This window comes from Pongo pygmaeus, chromosome 4 (genome assembly GCF_028885625.2).
Source record: "Pongo pygmaeus isolate AG05252 chromosome 4, NHGRI_mPonPyg2-v2.0_pri, whole genome shotgun sequence".
NCBI lineage: Eukaryota > Metazoa > Chordata > Mammalia > Primates > Hominidae > Pongo > Pongo pygmaeus.
In genome coordinates, this window is record NC_072377.2 from 145,384,954 (window position 1) to 145,398,301 (window position 13,348).

Here is a 13,348-nt window from a genome sequence, read left to right on the forward strand (position 1 = left end):
GATTCTCCCACTTCAGCCTCCAGAGTAGCTGGGAATGCAGTGCCACTGCACTTAGTTCATTGGCTTTTCTAACTTCAGGCTTGTATCAAAGCTAGAATACTCCATTAGTATGACATGATTTACTTTTTTTTTTTTACAGTGTTAAACATTCATCATAAATTCATTATATGTGAAACAATCTTTACTTTTGTCTTTATTCCTGTGATAATACTTGTTTTCATATTGTTTGAAGAAAAACGTTAAGCCTTGCATTCTTATATGTTGCTTTCTGGAAATAATATAACTAAAATTCTACATGTTCTTGCCAGGCAAAGTGGTTCAGGCCTATAATCCCAGCTATTTGGGAGGCTGAGACAGGAGAATTGCTTGAGCCCAAGAGTTCAAGGCCTGCCTGGACAACATAGCGAGATCCTGTCTCTATAAAAAATTAAAAAATTAGCCAGACCTAGTGGTGTACACCTGTAGTCCCAGTTTCTTGGGAGGCTGACATGAGAGGATCCCCTGAACCCAGGGGTTCAGGGCTGCAGTGAGCTATCATCGTGAGACCCCCATCTGAAAAAATAATTTTTTTTTTGCCTGTTCTTGATTTTGTTCCATGAAAAGGCAAGAGGTTTGTCAACTATTGGATACTCGAACAAAATGGCATGATTTAGGATTCCAAAGGAAACTAGGTAAATAAAATTATTCAAATCATCTAAACTTGCTAAAGACATGCATATAGGGCTATATTATCTACAATATATGCTAGTTGGCATTCTTCCATAAGTTTTTCAGATTCATCTAGCAGAGAAAAAATTAAATATATTAATGTGAGTACCTACTGATAATTATCAGTCTCATTCATCTCACATTGTAACTGCTGTATCTTGTAATGCCTTATCTCTAATGTTTTTGAAATTTTCTTTCCACGTAGTATCATCCCATCTGAAGATTTGAGCAAAGATCATTTACTTCTGAGTCATTCTTCATATTTAGTTATTCTTACTACATGTAGAGTGGTGGAATTACAGACTTTCTTGAGAATCATATCTAGCTATTTCCCCCCGTATAGATGCATAACATACCATTTGGCACAATATTCGAAGAGTCTATGCTGAAGCCTATTCATAGACTTTAGTTCGAGAACTTTCGTATCTTAATATTCATTGGCTAAAAACATTCTTTAAGTATTAAAGAGAAGGCAACAATATAAAAATATAAAATATTTCAGACTCAAAAGTGATTAAACCATCATACACTTATGAAACTTTACAAATATAATAAATGTGAATATTAGATAGGGCATACATTACTCATCTCCAGATGAAGTTTTTGGAATAACTGAAGATCTTTTAAAGACTTGGGAATGTTTTCAGTACAGGTTAAAATTTTGTAAATTATTATTTTATATCACAAAAATAACCAATTTGCATTTTAGATAATTCAAATTACTTGGACTGATTTCTGCAAAGTTGTGTCTTTTATACTTAATGCCAAGATTGCATTCTATGGTATAAAATTATGATTTCAATTTATTTTCTAGTTTGGTTGTTTAAGTATTAAGCTAAACTTAGATGTTCCTATTGGCTTAACAATTTGTTTAGGTCAAAGAGTATGTGAGAACTACATAACACACTATTATTATTTGTTTCTTTTTGAGATAGAGTCTTGCTCTATCACCCAGGCTGGTGTGCAGTGGCGCAATCTCGGCTCACCACAATCTCCACCTCCCATGTTCAAGCAATTCTCCTGCCTCAGCTTTCCGAGAAGCTGGGACTACAGGCATGCACCACCACTCCTGGCTAATTTTTGTATTTTCAGTAGAGATGGGTTTTCACCATATTGGCCAGGCTGGTCTTGAACTCCTGACCTCAGGTGATCTGCCTGCCTCAGCCTCCCAAAGTGCTGGGATTATGGGTGTAAGTCACTGAGCCCAGCCTATTTTTTAAAACTAAAGTTCCTTAGCACATATGGTACATTGACCACTTTTGAAAATGAAAAACAGGAAAGAAACTTGGTGATAATATTAGACAATTTAAATAATTAGCCTGATGACATCAAAATTCAAATACGTTTTTAATTACTTAACGTTTTATAGTTGATTTAAGTTATCTTATACTTGTAGAGCCATTCTTGGTTATTCTGTCCTGGTGTCGTAAAGGTGTCATATTTCAGTTGCCTTTATTATTATATGTAATAGGAATGAATGGCAACAAATTATTGGTTTAAAGATTTTGACTTGAGTATTAATAGACTTACAAAATCTATGTGTACTTGTTCACAATGAGTTGTAGGATCTTATCTGTGTTTTTTTTTCTCTTAAAGCTGATCTTGAATTAATGAATAAACTCATGAAAGGTCTTTTGATTCCCCCTTGCATCACAGTCACCATTCTGATTTTCTGAAGAGAAGCATGTCCTAACTACTAAATGACCCATAAGGGAAGATTTAGAGAAAAAGCAAAAGGTTGATATCAAGTTCACATTCTCTTGACTTTAGTCAATGAGATTAGGCTCCAAAACCCTTTAAGAGATCTTTCTCATTTTAGTGCTCCATTGTTGCTTTGAGACAGTGTGAAATTTGGAGGCTTCAACTAAACATTTTACATTAAAGTGCTTTACTTTTGCTAGAGTAAAACTTTCCAGAATCTATTCCTGAGATTTATTTTAACATGTTATGGAAATGAAAGCAGTTATGTGAAAAGTTATCACATTCAAGCATCAAGGAACCAAAACAATAACACTCTCCATATTTATGATGAATTATAACTTTCATCAGATTTATGAGTAAGACAATTTATATAAATGAAATATTGTTTGGTATTAGACATATTTTAGTTTCTTATCCTTTGTTAAATACAAAATTCCTAACTCTCTCTAAAATCTTACGATGGAGTGCTTGTGAAGGTTAAAAGTTACTGAAACAGTGTGAATTGTAAGCTATATAAGGGGAGGGGTGCTGTATATTATTCTGTATATCATTTTCCATGATAAAGTGTAGGTTCTAGCCTACTGTATTTGAAAGATTTCTATTTTGAAGCAGAAAACATTTTTAAACTACAGTGCAATAAAATTGTTGATGTTTTGTTACTAATATCATGTATATTAACTAAACCCGCATTTATAAATGATCCGTGAAAAATATCCCAAAGTCGAAACAATAGAATTAAGAGTGACCCAGAAAGTGGCTAAACAGAAAAGAACCTCAGGATCTTTCTTGTACTTACATAATCAGTCACATGATGTCGCTCTACACTCAAAAGGTGAAACAGGAAAATTGTTTTCTCCGCACCCACATTCCAATCATTCACGGAATAGGATCGACTCCATATTCACTGTGATGCTGGAAAAAATTTACTAAATATGTACTTACAGAAAAGGGTGACTGCTCATAAAATACCTCAGGCAAGCGATCCCTTAAAACTGATTGTCCCAACTCAGAGGCCCTCATTTTCTGCAATGGTGATTTTCGGGCCAAGAGGCCCGGGATCCCAGCGTCTGCTGCTCTCGCTTCTGCTCCTTGCAGCCTGGGAGGTGGGGAGCGGCCAGCTCCACTACTCCGTCTACGAGGAGGCCAGACACGGCACCTTCGTGGGCCGCATCGCTCAGGACCTGGGGCTGGACCTGGCGGAGTTGGTGCCGCGCCTGTTCCGGGTGGCGTCCAAAACACACGGGGACCTTCTGGAGGTAAATCTGCAGAATGGCATTTTGTTTGTGAATTCTCGGATCGACCGCGAGAAGCAGTGCGGGCGGAGCGCGGAGTGCAGTATCCACCTGGAGGTGATCGTGGACAGGCCGCTGCAGGTTTTCCATGCGGACGTGGAGGTGAAGGACATTAACGACAACCCGCCGGTGTTCAGAGAAAGGGAACAAAAGGTACCTGTTTCTGAATCTGCGCCTCTGGACTCTCATTTTCCTCTAGAGGGCGCTTCTGATGCGGATATCGGCGTAAACTCTCTTTTGACCTATGCGTTAAGTCTAAATGAGCATTTTGAGCTTAAAATAAAAACAAAAAAAGATAAAAGTATATTGCCTGAATTAGTTCTTCGGAAGTTATTGGACAGAGAGCAAACGGCAAAACTCAATTTATTGCTGATGGTAATCGATGGCGGTAAACCAGAACTAACAGGGTCTGTTCAGATTCAAATAACCGTCCTGGATGCGAATGACAATGGTCCGGCGTTTGATAAGCCCAGCTATAAAGTAGTGTTGTCTGAAAATGTCCAAAACGACACGAGAGTGATCCAACTAAATGCTTCCGATCCAGACGTAGGACTTAATGGAGAAATTTCCTATGGGATCAAAATGATTTTGCCAGTGAGTGAGAAATGTATGTTTTCAATAAATCCAGACACAGGTGAAATTAGAATTTATGGCGAACTGGATTTTGAAGAGAATAATGCCTATGAAATTCAGGTTTACGCCATTGATAAAGGGATTCCTTCCATGGCAGGTCACAGCATGGTCCTGGTGGAAGTTCTGGACGTGAATGACAATGTCCCTGAAGTAATGGTTACTTTACTGTCGCTCCCTGTGCAAGAGGATGCTCAGGTGGGTACCGTCATTGCCCTGATTAGCGTGTCGGATGGTGACTCTGGAGCCAATGGACAGGTCATCTGCTCACTGACACCTCATGTTCCCTTCAAGCTGGTGTCCACCTATAAGAATTACTACTCGTTGGTGCTGGACAGCGCCCTGGACCGCGAGAGCGTGTCGGCCTATGAGCTGGTGGTGGCCGTGCGGGACGGGGGCTCGCCTTCGCTATGGGCCACGGCTAGCGTGTCCGTGGAGGTGGCCGACGTGAACGACAACGCGCCTGCGTTCGCGCAGCCCGAGTATACAGTGTTTGTGAAGGAGAACAACCCGCCGGGCTGCCACATCTTCACGGTGTCGGCATGGGACGCGGACGCGCAGAAGAACGCGCTGGTGTCCTACTCGCTGGTGGAGCGGCGGGTGGGCGAGCACGCACTGTCGAGCTACGTGTCGGTGCACGCGGAGAGCGGCAAGGTGTACGCGCTGCAGTCGCTAGACCACGAGGAGCTGGAGCTGCTACAATTCCAGGTGAGCGCGCGCGATGCGGGCGTGCCGCCTCTGGGCAGCAACGTGACGCTGCAGGTGTTCGTGCTGGATGAGAACGACAACGCGCCGGCACTGCTGGCGACTCGGGCTGGCAGCGCGGGAGGCGCAGTTAGCGAGTTGGTACCGCGGTCGGTGGGTGCGGGCCACGTGGTGGCGAAAGTGCGCGCAGTGGACGCTGACTCCGGCTATAACGCTTGGCTGTCCTACGAGTTGCAACCGGCGGCCGTCGGCGCGCGCATCCCGTTCCGCGTAGGGCTGTACACTGGCGAGATCAGCACTACACGCATCCTGGATGAGGCGGACGCTCCGCGCCACCGCCTGCTGGTGCTGGTGAAGGACCACGGTGAGACCGCGCTGACGGCCACGGCCACGGTGCTGGTGTCGCTGGTGGAGAACGGCCAGACCCCAAAGGCGTCGTCGCGGGCCTCAGTAGGCACTGTGGATCCCGAAGCGGCTCTGATGGATATTAACGTGTACCTCATCATCGCCATCTGTGCGGTGTCCAGCCTGCTGGTGCTCACGCTGCTGCTGTACACTGCGCTGCGGTGCTCAGCGCCGCCCACCGTGAGCCGGTGCGCGCCGGGCAAGCCCACGCTGGTGTGCTCCAGCGCTGTCGGGAGTTGGTCTTACTCGCAGCAGAGGAGGCAAAGGGTGTGCTCTGGAGATAGCCCGCCCAAGACAGACCTCATGGCCTTCAGCCCAAGCCTTCAGCTGTCTCGAGAAGATTGTTTAAATCCTCCCAGTGAAGTAAGTTATTAATATTATTTAGATATATTTGTTTCCTTGAAGAACTTCCTTTTAGGTTATAACTACATTCTCTCATTTTTCTTTATGATTTTATCCTTTAAACTATTGAATGTCTCATCTTTCTTGGTCATTCTTACTCATTTTGAACTTTTATGTATTTGTCTAATATTAATGAAGGAAATATGTAGGTACAATGGAGGCCATGGAGCACCACACTTAATATTTTTCTTTTTCTATAATATTTTATATGACTGATGAACCTTGAAAAAAACAGTATATTAGATTAAAAACTGGCCAGATGTTTGATAACTTAAAAATTTAATTTGTTCATAATTTCAAGATTACAGGTAAGTTGCAAGAATGGTACAAAGAGTTCCTAGATACCATTAATGGATTCTTTAACTCTTCCTCATGTGCTTAGGCTTTTAAAATAGCCTTCTTGATCACTATTCTAATTTCAGTACAATCTAGATATTTTCACATTATATTCCAGGTATTATCACAATAATATAAATGATATGTCTGACATATGATGAATGATTTTCTTCTTTGCTCACAAAATACCTTCTTTGTTTCAAGTAGGAATAGCTACTGTACTATTCTTATTTACATGAAATATAATAAAATCATTTCTCAATTTAAAAATATTTAACCATCTGTACCATACGGTACAGTTAGTAACCAACTGTGGCTGAAACCAGTTTCAGATGATCCCAAACTTATCATAGTATACCACTGCACTGTGCCTATTACCAAGTGAATCTTCTAATGTGCATTTTACATATTTTAACTTTCTATTTCTACAAAAATATCCAGAGGCTTCTCTTTAACCAGGGAATAAAGTCTTACATACCTCAGCCTGGTAGTAAAGGCATTAACATTTCCAGCCTTATATCTACTTTCTTACATATCTTTAGTTTAGGATCTGGAATATAGTATATGTTCAATCACTTTTTAAAAACATATGGAGGTCTTGCTATGTTGCACAGGCTGGACTACAACTTCTGGGTTCAAGTGATCCTCCATTTCAGCCTTCCAAGTAGCTGGGACTACAAGCAGGCTCCACCACTCCCAGCTTCAATCAATAATTTTAAATAAATATATGGTATTGAAATGTATTACCTGGGCATTCCCCTCTATCTTAGAAATGGGAGTAAGCCCTAGAAATCAGATAATGTTTTATTGAAGAGTGTCTTGGAAGATAGATAACATTTTACCAAGAAAGTGTTACAGATGGAGAGATAAGTATGAACAACTGCACAGTATATGGTGTAATTGAAGGATTAGAGCAGGCGAGATTGTGAAGGCAGGAAAGCTATTTCTTTTTTAATAAATTAGGTATCAAGTAATGGAGACTTAAATTATGGCAGTAGAAATGAATTGAAAAAGACATATACAAGAGGCACTGGCAAAGTAGAAGCAGCCAGATAATGACAGACTCAATACAAATGATAAGACAAAAACAAAAGTAGAAGGTGACTCTCACTTTTTTAGTTTGTTCAACTGAGAAGATGAGATTGCCATTAACCAACTTGCAGAACAAGGTTGGAGAAACAGTTTGTGTGTATTTGAGCAGGTAGGGAATGGAGATGAACATTTAAGAAAATGTTACTTTGAGGTCCTAAGAGAATACCGTTGTGATTGGAAATATGGGTCTGGATCTCAGAAGAGATTATTGATATAGATTTTGGGAACAACTCCTTTAGAGAAAAAAATAATCCATGAAAGAATAAAATTGCCAAGATAGACATTGAAAAGTGAAAAACAATGTGTCCAGGTACTTAGGTGGGTAAGTGTGTCACTTCCTGTGGCTGCTATAACAAACGAACACAAACTGGGTGCTGTAAAACAACAAAAGTTTATTATGTCTCAGTATTGGAGACCAGAAGTCCAAAATCAAGGTGTTGTCAGGGCTATACTCTCTTTGGAGGCTCCAGGGAAGAATCTGGCTTTTGTTTCTTCCAATTTCTGTTGGCTGTTGGTGTTCCTTGGCTTGTGGCTGCACCACTCCCATCTCAGCCTTCTCAGCTTTCATGGTCACATTGCCTCCTCCTCTCCATGTCTCTCTCTCTGTGTTGGTTTTACAAAGGTACATGTGATTGTATTTAGGGCCCATCTGGATAATCCAGGATAAACTCCTTTCAAGATCCTTAACTTAATCATATCATTCACCATATAAAGTAAAATCCACAAGTTCCAGGGATTAAGATGTGGGCATAACTTTTTGGGGACCACAATTCAACCTATTATAGTAGGCTTAAAATCATAGGAGGATAGACAACAGGAAGCTGAAATAAAGCTCAAAGTGCAATATATCAAGTATATGTTAGAAGTTAAACGTGAAGGGAAAAAGATAAACAGAATAGTTTTTCCACCAGAAGTAGAATGTTTAAATTAGTGTATGTGCATGTGTGTATGTATACATATTTTAGTTAAAGACATCTGACTATCTTCATAGTGTGAGTGAAAGAAACAAGTAAAAAATAAGATACCAAAAATAAGACAGGCAGCAGGTGAATTTAGATGAAAACTATGAGAGAATAGAAAATAATTTTTAAGAGCATATGGTTGACCTTAAAAGTGGGAACAGCTTTTCCTTACAACTAGTAGAAAATGAAAACAGATAATATAAGGAAAAATGACACAAGAAGAGAGCAATTGAATTTCTGTTTGGTCACATCTCTCAACGTGTGAATCATCTGAAAGTGAACTGATGGAAATGAGGTTGAGAATTTGAGAAGAGAGGGAAGAGAATATGGAAGAATCTCTGTAAGCAAGAGGGAGGAGTTAATCATAAATTCACTTGAGAGCCCAATTGAGGTAAAGGTGAGAGTAAATTTGAAGAGAATAGTCATGGTTAAGTGACAATATTGAGCAGCTTAATAGGAAGAATAGAGAAAATGGATTGTCAGGGTAACTGCATGTTGGAGGCTAAAAAGAATGTTAGAGGAGTAATATAAATAGGTGAATGACTCTAGAGTGTCTGGAAGGGCATATTTTAAATGGTTGACTATGTAGTCTAATTATGTGAAGAGGTAAATAAAGAAATGTAGGGCCAGATAGAAAGAATTAGAAGAGAAATACTATGTTAGTAAAAGTAATGGAGCAGGAGAGGATGATGAGGGTAAGAGAATACCAAATACTCTGCCTAAGTTTTCAGAGGAAAGCAGAGCTATGGAAATAAACCCAAAAGTCATTTCCTATAGAGTTGTGCACAGAACAGGCCAGATAATTATTGGAGCTATGATATATTTTTCATTACACCGTTTGGCCTGGGATTTTGTGGCTTGGTAGAGATAGTTATAACAAGAGATAAAAGTAAGATCCTCTTCCTCTTTTCCTTGCTAAAGATATGTTAACATCTTTGTCTAGCTATTGTTTCTTGGAAAATTAAAGTCAATTTAAATGACGGCAAGGTTTTACTCAGTGATGATGAAGTAAGATGGAGAGAGAAAATGGAAAGTTTAACCTACTGGTTAAATTCTATTTAACCAGGACGCCGATTCGGGCTACAATGCATGGCTTTCATATGAATTGCAGCCGGCGGCGGTAAGTTAAATTCTATTAAATAAATAGGATATTAGTTCCAGGCATATTTTATAAAAACAGAATCCAAAACCTTAGAGCATTGTTGTGTCTAAATTATTGTGTTTATGCACATATGCACACTCACATACAAAATCCCACACATATTGACTGAACACTTTCTTTTGAATATAAATATCTTATCTACATCTCAAGTCACATTGAGGGAAATTTATAAATATGATGTATTTATTCAAAATCTGATATATCAGTTACCAATATTTATCACCTTCACCGATTTTATTCTTATGTGATTGTTATGTTTCCTTTTGGAGTCAATGGCTGTTGTGTGAGGAGGTCTTGAAAAATATTACAGGAAGAGGACAGTACCACAAAAACCTACATGACTATGCAGAACTACTGTAGATCAATTGTCCCAAAACGAGTGTCGAATATTCTTTGTCTTAAAGTTCTGCGTGGAATTCTTACACATAGAAAAATAAACTTGTGGCAAAATGAAACTCATCAACCAACTGTCAGCTAATATAAAATGTTGAGCAGAATGCAGTTATTTGCTGTTTCTGGGAAGGTAAACATTTAATCTTCAATTACATATTTGCAGTGAAAATGTCAGGAAATGCAAGGGGGGAAAAATACTACATCAATGGAAAATATGAAGACTGAGTCATACTTACACTTACACGTTCATGCGCATGGTGTCGCTCTTCACTGAGAACGTTTCCGCGAAGAAAGAGCCGCCGTTTCTTTCTTCCTGCAGAAAATATAGCAGAAAGCGGAATACCTCTTGCGAATCCTTCCGCACTAGGAAGCCATAAAAATTGGGCCTTGAGAGGCAGTTTGGGGTAAGGCGTTGTATATATTGCAGATAGCTCTGAGGTTTTTGAAGTGTACCATGCTGTCTTCCTGGCAAGGAGGCCCAGGACCGCGGCAACTACTGCTCTGGCTTCTGATCCTCGCAGCCTGGGGGACGTGTAGTGGCCAGCTCCACTACTCCGTCCCCGAGGAAGCAAAACACGGCACCTTCGTGGGCCGCATCGCTCAGGACCTGGGGCTGGAGCTGGCGGAGCTGGTGCCGCGCCTGTTCCGGGTGGCGTCCAAAACACACGGGAACCTTCTGGAGGTAAATCTGCAGAATGGCATTTTGTTTGTGAATTCTCGGATCGACCGCGAGGAGCTGTGTGGGCGGAGCGCGGAGTGCAGCATGCACCTGGAGGTGATCGTGGACAGGCCGCTGCAGGTTTTCCACGTGGAGGTGAAGGTGAGGGACATTAACGACAACCCGCCCATATTCCCTGAAAGCAAGAAACGAATAATCATTGCAGAATCTAGACCTCCGGAAACTCGATTTCCACTAGATGGCGCATCCGATGCAGATATTGGAGTGAACTCGGCATTGACCTACCGACTGGATCCCAACAATTATTTCACTTTGGACGCACAAAATAGTGTTGAGCAAATGTCTTCATTATCACTTGTACTGAGGAAAACACTGGACAGAGAGGAAATTCAGGAACATAGTTTATTACTGACAGCCAGTGATGGAGGTAAACCCGAGCTGACTGGCACAGTTCAGCTGCTCATCACGATTCTGGACGTGAATGACAACGCCCCGGAATTTTACCAATCCGTTTATAAAGTGGCGGTGTTAGAGAACGCATTCAATGGAACATTAGTGATCAAGCTAAATGCCACAGATCCTGATGATGGTACAAATGGAGATATAGTTTACTCATTTAGAAGGCCTGTATCGCCTGCAGTGGTATATGCATTTACCATAAATCCGAACAATGGAGAAATTAGGACAAAAGGCAAACTAGATTTCGAAGAAAAGAAATTGTATGAAATATCCGTGGAGGCAGTTGACAAAGGAAATATTCCAATGGCGGGTCATTGTACCCTTTTGGTGGAAGTACTAGATGTAAATGATAACGCCCCAGAAGTTACCATCACTTCTTTGTCACTCCCCATCAGAGAAGACACTCAGCCTAGCGCCATCATTGCCCTAATCAGTGTGTCCGATCGTGACTCTGGCTCAAATGGACAGGTCACCTGCACCCTGACGCCGCACATCCCCTTCAAGCTGGTGTCCACCTACAAGAATTACTACTCATTAGTGCTGGACAGCGCCCTGGACCGCGAGAGCGTATCAGCCTATGAACTGGTGGTGACCGCGAGGGACGGGGGCTCGCCTTCGCTGTGGGCCACGGCCAGCGTGTCCGTGGGGGTGGCCGACGTGAACGACAACGCGCCGGCGTTCGCGCAGCCCGAGTACACGGTGTTCGTGAAGGAAAACAATCCGCCGGGCTGCCACATCTTCACGGTGTCTGCGCAGGACGCGGACGCACAGGAGAACGCGCTGGTGTCCTACTCGCTGGTGGAGCGGCGGGTGGGCGATCGCTCGCTGTCGAGCTACGTGTCGGTGCACGCGGAGAGCGGCAAGGTGTACGCGCTGCAGCCGTTGGACCACGAGGAGCTGGAGCTGCTACAGTTCCAGGTGAGCGCGCGCGACGCTGGCGTGCCGCCTCTGGGCAGCAACGTGACGCTGCAGGTGTTCGTGCTGGACGAGAACGACAACGCGCCGGCGCTGCTGACGCCCGGGGCTGGCAGCGCGGGAGGCACAGTGAGCGAGCTGGTGCCGCGGTCGGTGGGTGCAGGCCACGTGGTGGCGAAGGTGCGCGCGGTGGACGCCGATTCGGGCTACAATGCGTGGCTTTCGTATGAATTGCAGCTGGCGGCGGTCGGCGCGATCATCCCGTTCCGCGTGGGGCTGTACACTGGCGAGATCAGCACGACGCGCACTCTGGACGAGGTGGACGCGCCGCGCCACCGCCTTCTGGTGCTGGTGAAGGACCACGGTGAGCCCGCGCTGACGGCCACGGCAACGGTGCTGTTGTCGCTGGTGGAGAGCGGCCAAGCGCCACAGGCGTCGTCTAGGGCGTCGGCAGGCGCTGTGGGTCCAGAAGCAGCGCTGGTGGATGTCAATGTTTACTTGATCATTGCCATCTGCGCGGTGTCCAGCCTGTTGGTGCTCACGCTGCTGCTGTATACTGCGCGGCGGTGCTCGGCGCCGCCCACCGAGGGCGCGTGCGCGCCGGGCAAGCCCACTCTAGTGTGCTCCAGCGCGGTAGGGAGTTGGTCGTACTCGCAGCAGAGGCGGCAGAGGGTGTGCTCTGGGGAGGGCCCGCATAAGACGGACCTCATGGCCTTCAGTCCCAGCCTTCCTCCTTGTCTGGGTTCTGCAGAGGGAACAGGCCAGAGGGAGGAGGACTCAGAATGCTTGAAAGAGGTAAGCTTATATTTTAAAAAAATTGTCTTAGTAAACACTTTAGCCTTCCTTGCAGTTGTTTAAGACATCTTTCCTGCCAATTTCAAATTATTCTTTACTTTAATTTTAATTTTGCTAGTTGTTATCGAATTTAACAACTCTGCTGTGGACATTGTGTTGGATTATCCTTCAGAGTGAAATCTTAACTCAGAAACCATAATGAAATGTGCAAAACAAGAATATTTTGTTTCTGTTGTATTCTTAATAGTTCTAAGTATTTATCGTGCAATTGAGCATTTACAAAAAATTCCTCACGTTGTGAGAACTTAAACATTTAGAAAATGTTTGTTTTAATGAGGCTAATCATAATCTTAAATTTAAAAAATTTTAATTTAATTTATACATATACCCACACAGATATTATTTTAAAGAGACCCATAACTTTTCACATAAATGCTTTTTTTAAGTGCACTTTTCTTTCTTTTTTTTTTAAACCTGTTTTGATTGTCTCTACTTTTTTGTCCTCTAGGCACATCAGTGTTCCCCTCTCATATATCCCATGAAAAATACCTTGTGATTCAGCTTTCAATTTTTTATTTGCATTCAGATAATTACTCATACGTGTATATATACATATATATAGAGAGACCTGGTAGGCTTTTTGTTATTATTTCTTTTCCAAAGTTTGAAAGGATTTCCAAAAGGTATTGGTGACTGAAAGTACCTTTTGGCG

The 13,348-nt window shown here is 42.5% G+C and overlaps 1 protein-coding gene across 11 annotated transcripts in view; it reads left to right on the forward strand.

The window, feature by feature from the left end:
* LOC129037293 (protocadherin alpha-C2) overlaps positions 1–13,348 on the forward strand; it is a 224,925-nt gene that overhangs the window by 87,036 nt on the left and 124,541 nt on the right. Inside the window, exon 1 of one of the 11 annotated variants that reach the window (XM_054489279.2) lies at positions 3,342–5,804. The exons of 9 other annotated variants lie outside the window; for them this stretch is intronic. In XM_054489279.2, coding sequence (XP_054345254.1) covers positions 3,342–5,804 — 2,463 coding nt within the window. Of the gene's footprint in view, positions 1–3,341; positions 5,805–10,075; positions 12,637–13,348 lie in introns of those variants that run through there. One more of the 11 variants, XM_054489272.2, reaches the window with a different exon arrangement.